Source organism: Danio aesculapii, chromosome 5, assembly GCF_903798145.1.
Source record: "Danio aesculapii chromosome 5, fDanAes4.1, whole genome shotgun sequence".
Classification (NCBI taxonomy): domain Eukaryota; kingdom Metazoa; phylum Chordata; class Actinopteri; order Cypriniformes; family Danionidae; genus Danio; species Danio aesculapii.
The window spans coordinates 70347083-70369754 of record NC_079439.1 but is presented as its reverse complement, the minus strand read 5'-3'; the positions used below and the strand labels follow the sequence as shown (position 1 = coordinate 70369754).

Below are 22672 nucleotides of genomic sequence, written 5' to 3'. Positions count from 1 at the left end.
CCGCTCTTTGTTATGAGCCGTAGTTTCAGTGTAAACTTAGTAAAGGTGAGTTTCTTTGGCGATGTGTACAGTGTTAGATTTTATATTTAGCGGACATTTGAGCTGAACACGCGGTGAATGCAACGCATCGAGATTCGGGCACCTTCTTCGAAAACACTCGATGATCTCAGCTGGCGGATCAACATTTACCTCATGTTATGATCGCTGTCATCTGCGCCATTATTATTATTATAACTTTAGGTGAGGTTTGCAAACCTGTGTACTTTTCACTCTTCAGCCGTTTGCATTTCCTGCAGTAACAAAAGCTCCCTGTTATCTGACAGCGGGAAGCGTTGAGTGATTAACAGCTAATATGAACCAATTCAGCAGCAGGGTAGAGCGATTCAGCAAGTTTTTAGAGAAAATCAAATCAGATTGCACTACAACCATTATATTCAGACACACAAATGCTCCCAAATATATTATGAGGGCGCATAGATTAAATTTCGGGCGCTCATGTGACCAAAATGGTTGCAATTTCGAGCCCTGTAGTATAAGGACATGTATTCAGACTACAACTGAACGTTTGAAGAAAATTGAATGCCTTATTATTTAGAATTAGCTATTATTGATGTAAATGTAGCCGTTCAAGGCGCATAATTGATTTATTACGGTATTGACGGTATTAGAAAATCCATGTCGTGGCGCAATATCACACCGGTGATGACTATGACACCGGTGTACCGCCCACCCCTATGTTTAACACCTTGTGCTAAACAAAGTGCTCCAATATGAGCGTGCACACCAACATGCTAAACTGCAACCGTAAAATCCTCATTTAAATAAATAAAAAAATAATTTCTATGGTTCTTTTTTGGTTTATTGCGCCGCATTAAAAATAATTAAAATTATATATAATAACATCCAAAATCAGGAATCTTGTGACCCATTGCAACCACAATGCAAAGGCAGATACAAATATAATAATTATGTAATAATAAGTTAAATTTAAACAAATAAATTCTTAAATAATTGTAGATTAAATTGACCTAAACAAACCAAATCACAGATGTTTAAAATGTAATTAAATCACATTATAAAATCCAATCAAAAGTTGGTGATGCCTCAAATAAACTTAGATTACACATTTTTTTAAAACAGCATTAAATCTGAGGGTCTCAGTGTGAACGTTTCTTTGTGTTTACGTGTAAACCGTGTGTGTTTGGGTCAGAGCCTACTTTGGTCTTGGCCTGTATTGGGGCTCCTTGGTCCAGAAGGATCTCGATGATTCTCACATGGCCATTTCTGGCAGCACAGTGAAGAGGAGTCAACTCATCCTGAAAGGAGAATACAAAATCATGTACGCAAAGTTTTCTAGTGCCCTTAAAGTCTATCTGCTACTACAGAAACCATAATAGTTTGAATGGTTATTATGAAAATTATATTGGTTATAATGGAAACTGTATTGATCCTGTGGGTCTCTACTGGTAATTTCCTTTTATTACTGGAGCAAAATTGGTTCACACTTATTCATTTTGTACTCTAAATAAAGCAGAAGATTAAAAAAGGACAAATGTTTTGACTCTCTGCCTTCGTCAGTGTGACAATTTGCTGTCTCACAGTGATTACACAGCAAGTTTCTTCAGATGTTTAAAATAATTCATACACATATGTCATTTAAATAAGAAGAATTTAAATATATGATTATAAATCATTAAAAAAAGTTAAATAAAATAAATTAAAATTAAATTAAACATAAAAAAATAGACATTATAATAACTTTGAAATTTCAACAAAAAGGTTTTGTAATATCTCTCAGCAGGGAACAATCCACATAAGGTAATTACAGTATTCAACAAACCTAAGCCAAACATCAAATAAATGATTAAATATATATAAATGATATTTCTATTCATCATATATATATATATATATATATATATATAATATATATATATATATATATATATATATATATATATATGATATATATATATATATATATATATATATATATATATATATATATATATATATATATATATATATATATATATATATATAAATATATATATCTTCTATTCATCTTCTACTGATTGCATAAATCCTAATGAAGACCAATAAGATATTTGTACTTGAAAGCATTAGAATCTTCTGTGATTGCTTCTGAAGTTTTGTTTTATCAGTAAAAATAAAATACTTTTGTCTTGGCATCGATCTTTGCTCCTCGGTCCAGCAGAAGTCTGACCATGATGACGTTTCCTCTCCTGGATGCGATGTGCAGCGGTGTGATCCCGTTCTAAAGGACAGAAACATCCGTTAGCATGTAGCTGTAAGCAGACAACTTGTATAAAACGTTTGTGAAACCAGACCTTAGGTGTGAAGTTCACATCAGCTCCTCGGTTCAGAAGAAGCTGAGCAACATTCAGGTTTTCATAGTGTGCTGCGATGTGGAGCGGCGTGAAGCCTGTCTGTAGAGGATCATGGGAAACTGAGTCAGTGACCTATTTGTCTTGTACATGTAAAATACAGATATTCTTCTTATGGCATCGTTATAATTGCATTAGATTAACTACCATTATTACAAGCCAGTCTGGAATACTTGATTCTAATTGGTCAGTTGACATCCAAGGTATGTCATTCCCAAATAACAACTACTAAATAATGCAGGCTCATCCGGGAGCTTCGAATAACTTTGGGAAGACAATACGTTCACATCAGAAAATATGTTCATATCCATATACTTACATCCACATTCATATGTATCTGTCATGTTGTGGTTTTTGATTATTTCTTAACTGTTTTCCAGCGTCTTTTGTATGAATAATCCATAAGTTAGTCGTAGTATAGTTTATTCAGCCACTTTCGTTTCTGTCAGCTTTGTGTTTTTGACTGTTTGGCGCCATCTTGTGAATGTTTGGCGCCATCTTGTGACTGAATAATGCCCAAATTAGTGTATACCTTTATTAGCTTTGTATTTATTTAAAGTAATAAGCAATTAAATAGCTTTTGTGTCTAATTTTTATGTTTTGTGGCAAGTTTAGCCAAGTAATAAGCAGGATAAAGTACATCCAGATGTTTGTTTTCAATGACAGAATCTTACTGTAAAGTGTTACCAAAATATCTGCTACTTCATATTTTCGTGGAAAATCGTGACGTGGGTTTTTCAAGATTTGCTGATGAATTTAAAGTTCACATAATTAGACTTACAGATATTCATAACAATGTGATGTCTCTACTGACAATTAGAAATAAAATATTACCATAGCCTTTGCAGTAATAAAAAAACGTCATGTTTTTGTGAATACGTTCACATCCATAAATTTACAGTCACATTTAGCTGTGCTTGTCTGTCACTCTGGTTTTTGACTGTTCGGTGCCATCTTGTAAATTAATAATACATAGGTTAGTATAGTTTCGTTTCTGCCTGCTTTACGTTTTTGACTGTTTGTCGCCATTTTGTGACTGAATGATGTGCAGATTAGTGCTAGTCCATTCTGGGTAATCTTGTTGTTTCTGAGAAAGTAGTAAACTGTAAATAAACAGAGCTCAGAGTCGAAACGTCAGAGTCTATGTCTTAAATCACAGTTTGTGCCCTTGTTCACTATTCCGTACACTAGTCTAGTTCACTAGTTCACAAATATAGTTTACTTGACAGAGTCAATGAACACAAATGAGTCAATTCCAACACCTTATCACAATCACTGAAGGAAAGAGCAACAATAAACACAAACAGTGACTTCAGCTTTACTTACCAGTTTGACTTCCATACAGCTATTACTGAGCATTAATAGAGGTTTCGATGTTTTATTTACTTTGGTGTCGCCGTAATGGAGGTCTGTACATTCCAGCTGTACCTGCATGTGAGCTGCTGTGAGCTTCAGGAGATTGGAATGTTTTAAAATAGCTCAAACAAGATATTATCCTAAATATTCTTTTATAAAGCATTACTAACAGAAACTCCAACAGCAGTTGGTCAATTTGAGGCAGTCGGTTTCTGTGAATGAAACTTGGTGGATTTGATGGATGAATGGATGAAATTAATTAACTAAAAACAAATACTCTGTTATTTATCTACTGCACAAAAAGAACAAATGAAATGAATTAAAAACAATTTACAGGCACAAAGTTGGAAGACAATCATTGTGTGGTTCATGCATGGAACTCTAGGCTAATTCTAGTGGTTCTTGTGTGGAACTATAAGTTAATTCTCATGGTTTATTTGAGGAAATATAGGCTAATTCTCATGGTTCATGCGTAGGACTATAAGGTAATTTTCGCATCGTTCATGTGTAGAACTATAGAGTAATTCTAGAGGTTTTTGTGTGGAACCAGGGATGGGAAAAAATATATTGAAATGTGTTATTTATTTTTTTTAACTCAATTTGAAGTTAAATTTACCTCAATTTTATCAAAACAATCTACAAAATACAGCAGAACAATGTATCAAAATAAAATACTGGATTATTTTATTTTGAAAATACTACAAAATACTTTTACAAGGGAGCGTGAAATTTCTTCGTAAACATTTCATTAATAGGACTATTGGATCAATCCTCAACAATGTCTGAGAACAACAGCTTTTCTCTGAGCAAGTTTAAGTCAGCTTCTCTGCCACCCCATTCACCTCTACTGAACATGAGGAGCTTTTCATGAAAATGCAACTTCTGTTTCTTTTTGATTTTAGTATAGATTTTGCACAAAATTCATACAAAAAGTAGTCTTGAAGATGATCTCTTTAATCACTGCAAAAATTATTAATGCAGATAATGAGTTGGAATATAGTACTACATCTCTTGATTGTGAACATTGCCGCCATCTCTTAAAAGCATTAGGTTTCAAAGTTTTTGCAACTGAAATCTTCAAGACTCAATATAAACATCACGATTTCTGATTTCTGAATCTCCAGTTTTATTTATTTTCATACATCCAGTTTTTTTTTTGCAATTGTACTCTTCAATACACAATATAGAACACAACACCTCAAAAAAATGTAGCTATCTGTTGTTGCTGGTTGGTAGTTTTTGACCATTCTGTAGAATTGGAGAATTATTAAATATTTTTGTCTTATACTGATGAACTATGTCAAAGTTTGTAATTAACAATAAAGAGCACCTGCAGATCAGCAACTGGCATCTGAAACAGCCAATAATGATTTGTATGTATTGCCACTGTAGGACTACGTTGTTTGCCTTATTTTGACCTGCTCCCAAATCTTACCCTACTATTTGTCTGTCACTTTCTTTATATGTGATGCACAATTTCGATACTCCAAGCATTTATCAACTTTTTCAATATTAATCAATTTTCTAGTCTGATCTCAAGCCTTGGCAAATAACTGTGAAAGCACCAATCAAAATTTTCATGATGTCATGTACAGCTGAAGTCAGAATTATTAACCCCCTTTGAATTTTTTTCTTTTTTAAATATTTCCCAAATTACTGTTTAACAGAGCAAGGAAATTTTCACAGTATGTCTGATAATATTTTTCCTTCTGGAGAAAGTCTGATTTCTTTTATTTCGGCTAAAATAAAAGCAGTTTTAAATTTTTTAAACACTATTTTAGGGACAATATTATTAGCCCCTTTAAGCTATTTTTTTTTGTTGATAGTCAACAGAACAAACCATCGTTATACAATAACTTGCCTAATTACTGTAACCTGCCTAGTTAACCTAATTAACCTAGTTAAGCCATTAAATGTCACTTTAAGCTTTAATACCTAGTCAAATATTATTTACTGTCATTATGGCAAAGATAAAATAAATAAGTTATAAGAGATAAGTTATAAAACTATTATGTTTAGAATTGTGTTGAAAGAATCTGCTCTCCTTTAAACAGAAATTGGAGGAAAAAAATAAACAGGAGGGCTGATAATTCTGACTTTAACTGTTGACTTCTTACAAAGTATTTTACAGTATTTTTTAAAATATTAAAATACAGGACACTAAAGTATTTTGATACAAAATATTAAGCCATTTTCATCAACCCTATCAAATACAAATGACAAAAAACGATTTTGTATTTAAAATATGTATTTAAAATTCATGTATTAAAGGGCACCTATGGTAAAAAATCTTCTTTTCAAGCTGTTTGGACAGACATATGTGCATGTATGGTGTATAGACCGTCATATTTGGGTGATATAAACACACCCAGTGCTTTTTTTCAATTTATCAACATAAAAACGGTGGACCAATTGGAGCGGTTTTCAAACCGACCGCAACTTTACGTAGGAGAGCGGTCCCCCCCGCCCACCAATATTGACTGACAGACGCGTCATCATATCCTCAGTTTGTTGATTCACGTCCGCCATTTTCAGCGTGAGTTGAAGCGATATCACTAAAGGAACACGCTAGCTCTATTTTTAGATGCAAGGCTCATTGGGCTCAACACAAGATCAATATTCTCCACAGTATCGCTCTAATCGGAATTATTGGTTGTATCTTTAGGTAGGTTTGCAAACATGTGTACTTCTCATTGAGTCTACCTTATACTTCAGCCGTTTGTATTTCTCGCGATCCCAGAAGCTCCCTGTGATCTTAACTAGCATGCGTTTTAGAATTCTAAACATAGGTTTCTATCAGGGTACACTCAAGTCGACGGCTGGGCGCTGCGGACCGCTGCAGAAACCTATGTTTAGAATTCAAAAATGCGTGGCGTGTAGATTCGGGACACTTCATGTTTCTGCCGCGCCACAGAGAGTGTCTGGTGTGCCATGTCGCGGCTTCGAGCGGCGCATCCGGTGCCTTAATTCAGTGTGCGTGGTTATTAGTTTCTGTGTACAAGCTCGGCACTTGAAACTAGCACACAGTTGGCTGTAAAACTGTACAAAGACACAAATGATTTTGTACTCTCTGCTTGGTCTGTGTCCGAGTCGTACTGTACATGTACGACTGAATGCAGATTCTCTCAGTCTGCCTGTCTGTGTTGCTCAAGCCAAAACTAGTCAACATGTGAAGCAACACACCCCTAAAACTGTGGACACGCCCCCAACATGACACTTTTGAACACATTATAATAAAAAAATCTGAATTGTGTTTTAAACTGAACCTAAACTGGCACACTCAGAAGAACCATATTAATATTAAATCATAAAAAAAGAGGTAAACTATGTGCCCTTTAAATACTGCCTATGCCTGTGTGAAACTATAGACTAATTCTAGTGGTTCATGCATGGAGCTATTGGCTAATTCTCACGTTGTCCTGCGCAGGTATCTACTTATCAATAACTTAAGTTTTAATTCAGTTTACAGCATCTTGCTGTAAATTGGCAGTTACTGTAAAGCACAGTAAAATAACAATACACTACTGACAACTGCAGCTGCCAGTAATTTACTGTTTATTTACAGGGAAAATTTATACAGTGTACAGAATTTACAGTAGTGGTCCTGTAAAAACACAGTGTGTAGCTGGCAACCTAGCTGCCGGTATTTTACTGTGTATTTTACTGAGATTTCCAGCTGATAATAAAAACAATGAGTTTGCACAAACCTTGCTCAGGACGTCAGGATTGGGGTCGTTCTGTAAGAGCACAGCGGCAGTGCGGGTGTCGTCGTTTCGGGCAGCGATGTGCAGTGCGGGAAGGCGGACCTTGCCCTTAGTACCGTGGTTGATGAGCAGGGCCACCACATTCTCATGGCCCTGCTGAAGAGCCACAGCAAGAGGGGTAAAGCCATCCTGCCGGAGACACAAACATTCAACATTCACATTCAGATTGAACAACCTAGGTGAAAACAGCAGATGAAAGTGTGCGTCCCAAATGATACACTATACACTATTGACCTTATTCGGCAATGTGGAAGTGCGTTTGTTTTTTTCGATTGTTTTAGAACTGCTGATTTAGTATCCTATAGGAGAAATTACTAGGAATAATAAACGGCAGAAAACGGTCAAACTACTTGCTCTACAAACAAGTATGTTCATGACTATACATAAAAAGTAGAATAATATAATAAGAAAAGATCAGTTTGCAACATCAAGCTGCATAACGAGCTGTTTTTAACGCCTAAAAATCAGTGGAAGTGAACAAGAGCTGAGGTCTCCTGCGAAATAGACTTATACACTTATACACTCCAGCATGAAGTGTAGAGTTTAGTGTCGTCCCAAATATAACACCAATGCTTTTTTTTTCTAAATGGAAATTCTAACTCTTTCCCAGCTGACGTTTAAAGGTTGCCAAATTTGTGAAATAAACCACCAAACTACCAAATAGTACCTACTTATATGTAAACTTCATTTTCTTTTCGGCTTAGTCCCTAATCTAGGGTCGCTACAGCGGAATGAACCGCCAACTTATCCAGCATGTTTTTACGCAGCGGATGCCCTTCCTGCTGCAACCCATCTCTGGGAAACATCCACACACACACTCTTTCACACTCATACACTACAGACAATTTAGCCTACCCAATTCACCTGTACCACATGTCTGGACTGTGGAGGAAACATGCAAACTCCACACAGAAACTCCAACTGACCCAGCTGAGGCTCGAACCAGCGACCTTCTTGCTGTGAGGCTACTACCTACACTACCTACCTACTACCTACCAAGCACTACCTACTGCGCCACTGCATCGCCCATATGTAAACTTTTGCATACTTAATAAGAAGCATGCTGAAATATTCTTACACTGTAAAACCCAGCAGTCAACTTTATCAAATGAAATGAGTGTAGTTAACTCAAAATTGACTGAAAGTTAATTCTACTCATTTGAAAAGAGTTTTGATCTCAGTGTTGAAGGTAATGAGTAAATTAAATACCTCATTACTTCAACTTAAATGGAGTAAGTTCACAGTACTCATAAAGCTTAGTTTTTTTAACTCAAATGTTTCTCAAATGATTAGATTTCTATTCAAAGTTAATATATTTTAAATATACTGAACTGCAACTATGTTGTCATATAATCAGCAGTGATCTAGCAGTTGCAAATCGCTGGAGAACACATCTGCCACCACATGAACTACAACTACCTTGATGCTGTGCTCCAATCAACACCTGCTACAGCTCACTATAATCCGGAAACTCTCACACATAGCTGAAACTCATAATAAATGATTACCTGGACTATAAAGACACCTCTCATTTTCACACACACTGCTGAGTCTTGTTTGTCTGTAACATTACAAAGCGTACCCTAGTCTAGCCTTGCTGTGTTTTCCCGACCCTTGTTTCGTTCTTTGTTTATCCTGTTTGCCGCCTGCACTGACCATTGCCTGTGACCACGACTACGCGTTTGGAGTACTCACATGATACCGTTTGTTCCTGCTGACCATTGTCTGTCTGACTAAGCTGTAAATAAACTGCGTTTGGACACACAACTCTGTTGAACCCCGAGTCCATTGTTACATATATACTGTACTTATATACAGTATACAGTGTTCAGCATAATTGAGTACACCCTATTTTGAAAATGAATATTTTTGAATATTAAGCAATGTATTTTATTGAGTTTAAACAAAACAGATTTATTAAACAGATATATTTATTAAAATAATATTTTAGTCACCAAACATATTTAGAAATTGAAAGATAAATAAATTGAATTCAAGCAAAATATTGCAAAACATATATATATATATATATATATATATATATATATATATATAAAATTACAACCTACAAAATTTCAAATATATATATATATATATATATATATATTTTGCTTTTCTTGATTTTTCCTCTTTTTTAAATTTTAAAAATCCTCTTTTAAAAATTTAAATAATATTTTTAACCTCTTAAGGCCCAAGGTGTTTTTTTTACATGCATTTTTTATTTCTCTTTGCTATTTGGGCTTATTAGAACCTAATTAGAATAAAATCTAAGCATCATCTTTCGATAAGATGTACTTTTAGAGAAAAATGATGTCCATTTATGTGGACTCGTGGTCCGAATTTACATAAAACACTTTTTTCCTGAATGTTTTTTAATGCATATTTAACATAGACATTTTTTTTACTTGCTTTGACTTTCAGAGAGTAAAAACTATTTTTTTTTTTTCCCATTTTGGACAGTTAAAAATAGTGTTTGGGACATTTCATATGCGGCAAAAGAGTTGCAGGATGACACTGTATGTCTGTAACAAAATATAAAACATTCAAAGTATTTTAAATAGCCACTTATGAGCTAAAATGTGCTGTCCACGTATGTATTTAAAAAAGGGATTTACAGGCTATTCAATATACAACTTTTATCAGTGCATGTGTTCCCTGGAATCAAACCTCTGATAGTTGCATCACTTTAGCTGTCAAAACCCTTACGTTACATCAGAATGGGATTAAGCATTAAAAAAGTAGGACACTCAAGCCCTAGGATGTTAATATTTTTCTATAACATATAAATTTGACTGTACTAGTTTTTGGACCGTTATCGTAAGTTATTTTGTTAGCTAAGCTCCAGATTTGGCTTCAGAACTGACTAATCTAACGTAGATGCACCAATATAATATTGTATACTGTATCTTCCTGTTAAAAATAGGAATCTAATAGATAGATTTGTGAGGGGTGTACTTATATGTGCTGAGCACTGTAGTTTTTTAACTATATACTTTATTAAAAACGACATTAAAGTATATTTTTGTTCACCATAAAAGCATTACTGTACTTTAACTCTATTTCAAAGACGATAGAAGAAATCACAAATTTACATAAACATGAAATATTAATTTGACCTATAATAGATTTTCCTTTAATTGCATTCAACTGACAGGCATAAACAAATGACATTTAGTATCTTCTTTCAATGCCTGCGATTTGCATATGAAAGCCTCTGATTAATGTCATTACCTCAGTTGGAATGGTCTGATTGGCTCCGTTATCCAGCAGAAACTTCACAACCTCCAGGTGATTCTCTTGTGCTGCCATGTAGAGCGGCGTGAAGCCCTTCTGTTGCAGACACACATAAACACACATATATGCAGAAACACTACCCAAACTAACACAAGCACACAAATACACAGATGACGGTACAGGCAGACAGTAGGCGTTTACACTGAAAAACCACTGAAAAAACAACTGCACACTCAGAATCACTGTAGAACATCGAAATGGGGGGGAGAAAACACATTATATATTGTGATTTAGAGCAGTGTTAGGTGAGATGTTAGTTTATAGATGTGTGAACATTTTAAGTAATCCACAAAAAGGCAAAGGTTAAAAAGTAGCTCACCTGAGACTGAGCGTTGACGTTTGCTCCATAGTTGACCAGTTCAGTGACCACCTGCTCCTGACCAGCCAACGCCGCTATATGAAGAGCAGTGTTCCCTTTCTGGAGGAGAAACGCCTTATTGAATATTATTGTCACCAGTGGTGTAAAGTAACAAATTACAAATACTCAAATTACTGTAATTGAGTAGTTTTTCTCAGGAATGGTAATTTACTAAGTAGTTTTAAAAATTACTTTCCCTTGAGTACATTTTAAGTGCCATATCGGTACTTTTACTCCACTACTTTCCTTCAACCTGCAGTCACTACTTTATTATTCTTGACTATGGGGATTAGAAAAATCAGTCCTGTGATTTCTGTCCAATCAAATCACACATAGAAGGTAAATCATATCATAATGAACTACAAGTATCTCAAGACATGGGCGATTTATATTTGAAGAAAATTGTTTGGAAGCATTAAAAGTGTCCAAGGAGATATCCAAAATCTTTAACCGCATTGACCTAGAGATTGTTTAGATGCATGTCACTGATGAGAAGATGACAGATGTTTACTGTATGATGATCGAAACTGCCTTAAACACCCAGCAGGCACAAGACATCAACATGACGTCAGATTGATGTTGTACCTCAACGTTGTGGGGACGTTGTGATTTGTTTGGAAATTAAAACTGTTTTGACGTCAGAACTCAACATCAGGCCGACGTCCAACCTGAAATCAACCAAATATCAACGACTAATGATGTTACAGCTTGATGTTGTGTGAACGTTACCACTATGACGTTGATCAGATGTTTGATTTTGGTTGCCATACCTGACGAATAAATGCCAGTATTTGACGTCAATATGATGTTGGTTTAAAATGTTAGCTCGACGTTGGATTTTGGTGACTTTCCAACACCTAAACAACCAACCTAACAAACCAACAACCTAAAATCAACCAAATATTGGACATCAATATTGGACATCAAAATAATGTTGTCATTAGACGCTGGCTAGACATTGAATTTTGGTCACCTGACGTCACAACCTAAATCTAACCTAATATTAACGTCTTATGACGTTGTGTGCCTGCTGGGCAATAACTAAATCCACTACAGAATGTTACGTTTACACACATGCACAAATTGCATGTAAATGCATCAGCTTTTAACAATAAGCTCTACTTTTTACTTATACTTTGAGTAATATTTACAGCAGATACTTTTACTCTACTTGAACTAAATTTTTAAGCAAGTTACGGTACTTTTACTTAAGTACCACTGATTGTCACATGCAAGCAAATCAAAAATTCTCTTTTGCAAAAAAAGATGTGTTTAATATTTTTGACTTTGCATTAAAAAACTGGACTCACAGAAAATATTTATGTCAAATATTTATTTGACGTCAGAACTCAACATCAGGCCGACGTCAATGTCCAACATCCAACCTGAAATCAACCAAATATCAACGACTAATGATGTTACAGCTTGACGTTGTGTGAACGCTACCACTATGACGTCGATCAGATGTTGGATTTTGGTTGCCATACCTGATGAATAAATGCCAGTATTTGACGTCAATATGATGTTGGTTTAAAATGTTGGCTCGACGTTGGATTTTGGTCACTTTCTAACACCTAAACAACCAACCTAACACACCAACAACCTAAAATCAACCAAATATTGGACATCAAAATAATGTTGTCATTAGAGGCTGGCTAGACATTGAATTTTGGTCACCTGACGTCACAAGCTAAATCTAACCTAATATTAACGTCTTATGACGTTGCGTGCCTGCTGGGCATTAACTAAATCCACTACAGAATGTTACGTTTACACACATGCACAAATTGCATGTAAATGCATCGGCTTTTAACAATGAGCTCTACTTTTTACTTATACTTTGAGTAATATTTACAACAGATACTTTTACTCTACTTGCACTACATTTTTAAGCAAGAAACGGTACTTTTACTTTACTCCCACTTATTATCACATGCAAGCAAATCAAAAATTCTCTTGTGGAAAAAAGATGCGTTTAATATTTTTGACTTTACATTAAAAAACTGGACCCTAAATATATTTATGTCAAATATTTATGTTAATGAAACAATTTATCTATACTTAGGACTTTTTTTCTATGTGCTTATAATACTTAAGTATGCTTTAATTTTTTTTTGTAGTTTTAACCAAGAGCTGTGTTAAACATGGACAAGCCCAACATTGAGATAATTTTTTCAGGTAGATTTAAATGATACTTTTTTTAACACAATGGTTGAGTTTGTTCAAATTCGACCCAACATTGGGTTAAAACAAAAGTTATATTTTGAAATTATGCACTTTCTAGCTGGAAATGAAGAAAAATACATGATATTGTTGCGTTGTGTGCTGAAATGAAATCATCACAAATCAAAATCCAGGTTCATTTACTGTAAATGCAAGCTGTTTTTATTTAAAAAAAGAGGATTTACAGGCTATTCAATATACAACTTTTATCAGTGCATGTGTTCCCTGGAATCAAACCTCTTGATAGTTGCATCACTATAGCTGTCAAAACCATTACGTTATGTCAGAATGGGATTAAGCATTAAAAAAGTAGCAAACAAATGTAACTGCAGTGACTATATGGAAGCCCGTTTCTGTCATATAAGAACAACATGAGATCAAGTAATTATTACCTTCCTAAGTCATAATTACGATTTTAAAAGTTGTAATTCTGAATTATGGATTTTAAATGATGAATCTTAATATGACTTAGCATTAATTATAATTTACTGTTGAAAAAAAGCCTCAATTTTGACATGCTAAATCAAAATGATGAGGTGTAAAGTCAGGATTATGGGATAAAAATGTTGCGTCCTGTCCAATGAATTTGCAAGTCATTTATTTTCCAGTTGATAAGTCAAAATTGTAGCTTTTTAAAGTCATTATAACTTAAGTATGTCATAATTTAATTTTGCCATAAACATTTAATAATTTAATAACATTCATAATTTTTGACTTCAGTATGTCAAAATGTGTTTCCCAGCGCTGGGTTGCAGCTGGAAGGGCATCCGCTGTGTAAAACATATGCTTGATAAGTTGGCGGTTCATTCCGCTGTGACGACCCCTGATTAATAAAGGGACTAAACTGTTGCATCTCATCAATTTAACGTCATATATCAACATTTTTTTCTATAGTAGTGACTGATTAATAGTTGTTCAATTGTGGAAGTTTTTTTGGCCAGTTAATCCTGAATTTAGAGCCATTTTTATTAATGTTTGTGGAATTTTTGCCTCAAGCCTCTATTAATTTCTGACCTAGACTATTTAATTTCATCACTAATTAAAGTGATGAACTCCACTTGTACTGTGGTTATTCTGCTAAGAAACCAGAGCAGTTCCTATTTTAAATCTCAATTTCCCGTTGAAATGACAGGTATAGTATGCATTTTTATACACATTTAATGTTCAGAATCATTTTGCAGCTCAAACTCTTACCTTTGTTGTCGTCTCAAGTACAATACCATGGTGAAGGAGCTCCAGCACCATTTTAACATGGCCTTCCTTGGAGGCCAAATGCAGCCCGTTGAGTCCATTCTGTGGAGAGATAAACAGCAGAGCAAAACTCACTCTGAAGGTTATTTGACCTCAGGTCAGATCATATAAGCTCTCCGGTCCACAACCTGAAAGAGAAACTCATGCAGATGTTTGCAGAAGCACAGCCCAAACACGTCAGCTGATGATGAGCAGAAGCAGAAACAAACAAACAAAAAATAAGTTTTTTTTTGAGGATACATACACATACAGGCTTCCAGTTTCATTCAGAATAGATTTTAAAGTATTATTACTTGTCACTAAATCACTAAATGGCCTAGGACTTCAATGTATGACAGATATGCTCACTGAATACAAACCTAACAGGTATCTGAGATCATTAGGATCAAGTAAATTAGAAATTCTAGTCAAAGCAGGGTGAATCCGCCTGCAGCTACAGCGCCCCCTGCTGCTGGAATCAGCTTCCAGAAATGATCAGATGTGCTCCAACATTTGGCACATTCACATCAAGACTGAAAACACATCCGTTTAGCTGTTCCCTTACTGAATGAGCACTGTGCTACAGCCCACAGATCACATTATTATGTCTTTCTTTTCTTTTTCATTCCTTTAAAACATGTTTTAACACATTTTAATCTGTTTTTAATCATTTTTATTCTTTGTTGTCTTTATATTTCTTTACAATATTTTATTCCTGTTTATGTAAAACACTTTGAACTACCATTGTACGAAATGTGCTGTATAAATAAACTTTCATTGTCTTACACTACATACATGAACCCAAGAACACAGAATCACATTAATATAAGTGGGAAACAAAGTAAACAATAAAAATTCTGAAGTTATATACGCTCACCGGCCACTTTATTAGGTACACCTGTCCAACTGCTCATTTACGCAAATTTTCAATCAGCCAATCAGATGGAAGCAACTCAATGCATTTGGCATGTAGACAAGATCAAGACGATCTGCTGCAGTTCAAACCAAGCATCAGAATGGGGAAGAAAGCTGATTTAAGTGACTTTGAACGTAGCATGGTTGTTGGTGCCAGACGGGCTGCTCTGAGTATTTTAGAAGCTGCTGATCTACTGGGATTTTCACGCACAACCATCTCTAGGGTTTGCAGAGAATGGTCTGAAAAAGAGGAAATATCCAGTGAGCGGCAATTCTGTGGGCGCAAATGCCTTGTTGATGGCAGAGGTCAGAGGAGAATGGCCAGACTGGTTCCAGCTGATAGAAAGGCAACAGTAACTCAAATAAGCACTCGTTACAACCGAGGTCTGCAGAAGAGCATCCCTGAACACACAACACATCCAACCTTGAGGCAGATGGGCTACAGCAGCAGAAGACCACACTGGGTGCTCCTGTCAGCTGAGAACAGGAAACTGAGGCTACAATTCACACAGGCTCACCAAAGCTGGACAATAGAAGATTGGAGAGATGTTGCCTGGTCTGATGAGTCTAGCCACAGCCCACCTGAGTATTGTTGCTGACCTGAGTATTGTTGCTGACCATGTCCATCCCTTTATGACCACACTGTACCCATCTTCTAATGGCTACTTCCAGCAGGATAAGGTGCCATGTCATAAAGCGCGCATCATCTCAGACTGGATTCTTGAACATGACAATGAGTTCACTGTACTCAAATGGCCTCCACAGTCACCAGAGCTCAATCCAATAGAGCACCTTTGGGATGTGGTGGAATGGGAGGTTCGCATCATGGATGTGCAGCTGAAAAATCTGCAGTAACTGCGTGATGCTATCATGTCAATATGGAGCAAAATCTCTGAGGAATATTTCCAGTATTTTGTTAAATCTATGCCACGAAGGATTAAGGCAGTTCTGAAGGCAAAAAAGGGTCTGTATATATACTGTATATACATTTACATCATTTACGTGCAATATGTGCATTGTTGACGTTTTTAAACTGCGCAAACAGAAAATAAAAATATTTATATAAAAGTATTTCCAATGAAGTGACTTTAAAAGTGGTTACAAAAACCAGAAACTGTTAGGGTCCTGTATGTTTATGACCATATAATAAAACAGGCAGCAACTGATGTGTTGAAAGTTGACCTGAGGGAGAAAAAAAAAGGTTTTATGCCCTGATGTTTTAGTGCATAAAGATCTGTTGATGATGATGATGAAGATGTGATGGTGAACAGATGGTGATTTTGGTGGATGGCAGGCCGGTGGTCTCTGTGCTGGGAAGAATACGGGCCGTGTGGGATAGGTCTAACCTCACACAGCCTTCCTTCAGCCTCACAGGACATGTGAGGTTGGACCTTTCTCACATTGCTGATATTGTCCCCGTCTGACTGTAGAGACCACTCACCCCATCACAATCAGTGAGGAATACACACACACACACACACACACACACACACACACATCAGAAGCACAAATGAATGGATGGATGGATAAAGAAATGCTGAAAATGCTGCATTTGAAGAAAATCATATGCTAAATGCTGCTTCGATGACTGTGGAGATGTCAAACTCAAAACAAAAAAAGGCTCTGATATTTCATAAGTTAACATGAAAAAATATATAATCTAAAGTAAATATATAATATAATATAATATAATATAATATAATATAATATAATATAATATAAAATAATATAATATAATATAATATAATATAATATAATATAATATAATATAATATAATATAATTAATTTAATTTAATTTAATTTAATATAATATAATATAATATAATATAATATAATATAATATAATATAATATAATATAATATAATATAATATAATATAATAAATATTTTGTAATTTAATTTAATTTAATTTAATATTTGTAATAATTGAATCTGAAATAAACAAATAAATAAATAAAACAGACTGAAATGTATTTCAGTATTTCAATACTCCACCAGTATAATTGAAGCACTAAAATTTATGAATATATGAAGCTGTAAAAACAATTAATTAAATTAAAACTGACCCTAAATAAAATCTGAAATGTTTTCTGGTAACTAAAATTAATGTAAGCTACAGCTTTAAATGTACACCTACAAAATGAAAAACTACATATTTTCCCAAGTATTTCCCAAATGATGTTGAACAGAACAAGGAATTTTTCACAGTAAAACAGGAGGGCTAATAAGTCTGACTTCAACTGTATATATTTGGTCAGTGCAGCCAAAAGTGCAGTGGATGGAGGTTTTTAAGGAGCATGTGGAGTCTCTGGAGAGGTCAGTGACCCGTTCACACGTTTACTACAGCATATGAGGACTCAATGGAGCAAAGCGCTGAAGTCATCAGCACATGCAGCCATTAATCACAGCACATTATCATCTCCATTACTGCTGCCGCTCCTAATGTGGGAAAACAGGCTACAGGGCAAAGAAGTGCACGTGAATGCAGCCGCTGTACATACAGCACACAATACAGTCTGACAATGCAATTAAAAGTGGATTCAGGCATGGAAACCCACTATGGAGTCGCTAACAAGCTGCCTGCTAAGACAGGGTGAACACGATGCAGTTTCAGACGTCATTTGAGCTCATTAATGACTTATTATATTGGAAATAATGGACTGTTTACACATTCAAGCATACTATACAATGGGCTTCAATGGATGACTCAGTTAAATGTGGACAAACCCAATGTTGAGTTCATTCATTCATTCATTTTCCTTCAGCTTAGACCCTTGTTTATCAGAGGTCGCCACAGCCGAATGAACTACCTACTATTTTAGCATGTTTTATGCAGCAGATACCCTTCCAGCTGCAACCCAGTATGGGGAAACACCCATACACACTAATTCACACTCACTCTCTCACACTACAGCCAATTTTGTTTCCCCAATTCCCCTATAGCGCATGTGTTTGGACTGTGGGGGAAACCGGAGCACCCGGAGGAAACCGACAGCAACACGGGGAGAACATGCAAACTCCACATAGAAATGCCAACTGATCCAGCCGGGACTCAAACCAGCGACCTTCTTGCTGTGAGGCGACTGCGCCACCATGTTGGGTTAACGTTTACAATTAAATTTAAATGACATTTTTCAACTCAAATTTTGGGTTTGACCCATATTTTACCCAATGGGTTGGTTTGAAACAACCTAGCCTTTTTTTAGGGTGTAGATTTAGTTCAGAAGTAACTGATTCAAAATGATTCATTTGATTCATTCTAAGCACTTTGAAGAGTCGTTGGTCTGACCAGATTATTGAATCAGTGAATCGTTGACTTGTAGAACAGCTTAATCTGAGTCATGCATTTGTTTATAAGATTCACTGCTACACTGTAAAAACAATTGTAGCTGCCTTAATTTTTTAGTTGAATCAAGTGAACTTTTCTAGTCATTTCAACTTACATCAATCAAACTGACTAACAATATGAAGTTTAACATTGTATACCTTTAAACATTTAGTTGAAGCCTGATTAACTTGTTAAAATCTGGTAAAGCAACATAAAAATATTTGTTGTCTTGACTTTTTTACAGTGTACAAAGAGCCAGATATTCAGCTGAAGTCAGAATTATTAGCCCCCCTGTTTATTTTTCCCTAATTTCTGTTTAACGGAGAGCAGATTTCTTTAACACATTTCTAAACATAATAGTTTTAATAACTCAACTCTAATAACTGATTTATTTTATCTTTGCCATGATGACAGTAAATAATATTTGACTAGATATTCTTCAAGACACTTCTAAGACATTTAAAGGCTTAACTAGGTTAATTAGGTTAACTAGGCAGGTTAGGGTAATTAGGCAAGTTATTGTATAACGATGGTTTGTTCTGTTGACTATCGAAAAAATATATAGCTTAAAGGAGCTAATAATTTTGACCTTAAAATGGCTTTAAAAAAATGAAAAACTGCTTTTATTCTAGCTGAAATAAAACAAATAAGACTTTCTCCAGAAGAAAAAATATTATCAGACATACTGTGAAAATTTCCTTGCTCTGTTAAACATCATTTGGGAAATATTTAAATAAGAAAAAATTATAATAATAATAATAATCGAAGGGAGGCTAATAGTTCTGATTTCAACTGTACTCTAATCAGTCTGCGCTGCTTGCAGTGTTAAAGTCCCTGTGAAAAATGGTGATTCTCATTTTAGACAGAATCGTGCAGCCCTACACACATATATTAAAATCATTCATAAAAAATCTTCACAATAATACAGGTAGTCACTCTCAGCCCAAGTCATTTTCTGTTACAGGCCAACACGGCGCCTCATTAAAGAAAAGTAAAAGTCCCTTAAAGGTCCAGTGAAAATAAAATGTTATTAAAACGTTGTTTAGATGTTAGTTTCAGTCTGTTAGTCTTCAAGGACGCCCATATGCTAATGTGCTCCAAAACAGTGACACAATTTGCATTTAGAAGATATAAAACTGATATAAACATCCAAAGCTTGCAGTTTGTCAATTCCACCTAAACGGATTGATGTTTTATTTCCCATCCCCTCATACTTTAGTTTCTTATCAAATCTTCTGGCCGGTCAATTTCTCTCTAGTATCTGACATGCCCACTGACGCTTCTCGTTTGCTTTATATTGAATGCGCTTGAGCTCAAACACTCTCACTGGCAGAACTGTGAGAAAAACTATTGGCTGTGCTACTGGCTGTTTTTAAAAGGGGAGGAGCTACACTATGTCCCGCCCTCTCTTCTTGTTTCAATTGATATTACATCAAACATTTCACATGAGTGCAGTGTTAACAATCAAACTATTCCAATTCTCCTTTAAAGCAGCAGAGAGAGACGTGATTGGCTGATATTCAGGGGGAGTCTCACCTGATTGGCTGTGTTGATGTCGATGCCATTCTTGATGTGGTCTAGAGCCTTTTCCAGATTACCTGAGCGAGCTGCGCGGAGGAAACTGGTGGCAGCGTCAGCCTGAGAAACACATGCAGGAGGAGATATACAATCGACAAATAAGAGTTAGGTGCATTTAGAAAATTGATCTCATCATGAAAACCACTGTATGTAGGCATTCTGCACAAGGGTTATTTAACCCTTGTGTACTGTTCAAATTGACTATCCTTTTGTTATGTTAGGGGCTGTTTTTGCCCCATTGACATATTATGACCACATTTTTTGGGGCTGTTTGTTGGAAAAAATGATCAACAGTAAAAAGGACACATTGTCCCTCTTCCCAACAGGGAAAATCACCAACAATCAAGAATGCGAGATTATATGGTGTCTTGCAATCAAAAAATGTGATTATAATGGAAGTCAATGGGGCAAAAAAAGCCCAGAACACAACGAAAGGGTAGTCAATATGCCCTTTAGAGTGTATTGTTGAATTTTTGAAAAATTTCAAAGCCTTTTCCCAAAATATGCATCGAAATAAAATTAGACACCAAAATTTACTCCATTTGCTGAAACACAGAGAAAGTTGTGGCCAAATTAAGACTCCAAATCACCCCAGCGTAGATGAAAACACCCCAACAGTACACAAGAGTTAAACCCAAATTGGGTAAAATATGGACTAACCCAAACATTGGGATAAATTTGGTCCTATTAAAAATTAACCCCACATTTGGGTTAGTTCCTAATACACCCAGAATTTGGTTGAAATAACCCAGCATTTTAAGAGTGTGTATTTTCACACATATAGTGAAACAATAACAGCAACGACGACAAACTGGAGCAAACAATATAACTAAAATACAATAAATATTGACACAAATACATATTTACTGTACACACACCAAAGTATAAAGATCCCATAAAATATTTACAATATATTTAAGGTTTTTTATTTTACATTTTAGGGTACGGTTTGATTTAAGAGATAGACATTTGTGCTATACTTTTATTTTAAGTACGTTTATATTTTTAAAACTAATGAATTTCATGGGGTCTTTAAATATAAAACATGTAGACAAAAGACTGTGTGTCATTCAACAATCATTGGTCGGTGATGTTGATACATATTTCAATACTAAGAGAAAGAAATCAAGGGATCAGAGCAGTGGTTAATACATACATAATATCCTGTGAAAACCTGAAATGATATTGAATTCATTCTCAGTCAAAAAATAAATCAGTCAGACACAAAGACGGATAAAGAAAAGGGTTGATTTATTAATTTAGTTGTGATCTTCCTATGCTTGTTTAACATTCATGGAAATAACAACAACAACAAAAATACTTACTGGAAATCATGTTAACAACATATTGCACCAGGACTTAAATAAAACTTGAAAACAGAACACAACACACAAATATAAAAGCTTTTTACAATTACCTTGATGCTCAAGAAAAGTGTTCATCAAGAAACTGCAGGCCATGTGTGAGAAAAAAAAAAATAAAAAAATAATAAAATAAAATAAAATAAAATAAAATAAAATAAAATAAAATAAAATAAAATAAAATAAAATAAAATAAAATAAAATAAAATAAAATAAAATAAAATAAATTTAATAAAATAATAAAATTAAATAAAATAAATAAATAATATAAATAAATGAAACAATATAAAATAAATTTAAAAATAAAATAAAAAAAATAAAAAATAAAAATAACTAAAACAATATAAAACATACTTAAAAATAAAATAAATATAAATAAATTTAATAAAATTATATAATAAAAAAAAAAAAATTATATATATATATATATATATATATATATATATATATATATATATATATATATATATATATATATTTGTATACATGTATTAAAATAAAATAAATAAAAAATATAAAATACAATAAATAAAAAATAAAATAAATAATAAATGAAAAAAATACAATAGAAATAGAAATAGAAATATTCTCAAAAAAATCTAACCAAAAAATTTGACAATTATTATGCTTACCTGAATATAAAAATAAAATAAAAAAGTAATAAATATAAAAATATTAAAAAATTTATTAAAAATAAAACAATTTATTTAATATAACCTCCAAGTTCTATTCAATCTAATGAACACAAGCTGATAAACCCAATAATATATCTCTGTTTAATGATTAATCACGACCACAAAATAAAAGTTTGTATATACCTAACGTGTGTGTACTGTGTAGATGTATTATTTATAAA

General features: G+C 34.3%; 1 protein-coding gene across 1 annotated transcript in view; it reads right to left on the bottom strand.

Moving 5' to 3' along the window:
* The window catches only part of ank1a (ankyrin 1, erythrocytic a), a 316581-nt gene that overhangs the window by 178523 nt on the left and 115386 nt on the right, over positions 1–22672 (bottom strand). The window contains exons 2-9 of the mRNA XM_056457171.1: positions 20414–20515; positions 14598–14696; positions 11142–11240; positions 10760–10858; positions 7472–7657; positions 2352–2450; positions 2180–2278; positions 1218–1316 (exon numbers count right to left, since the gene is read on the bottom strand). Of these exons, the coding sequence (XP_056313146.1) occupies positions 1218–1316; positions 2180–2278; positions 2352–2450; positions 7472–7657; positions 10760–10858; positions 11142–11240; positions 14598–14696; positions 20414–20515 (882 nt within the window). The remainder of the gene's footprint in view (positions 1–1217; positions 1317–2179; positions 2279–2351; positions 2451–7471; positions 7658–10759; positions 10859–11141; positions 11241–14597; positions 14697–20413; positions 20516–22672) is intronic.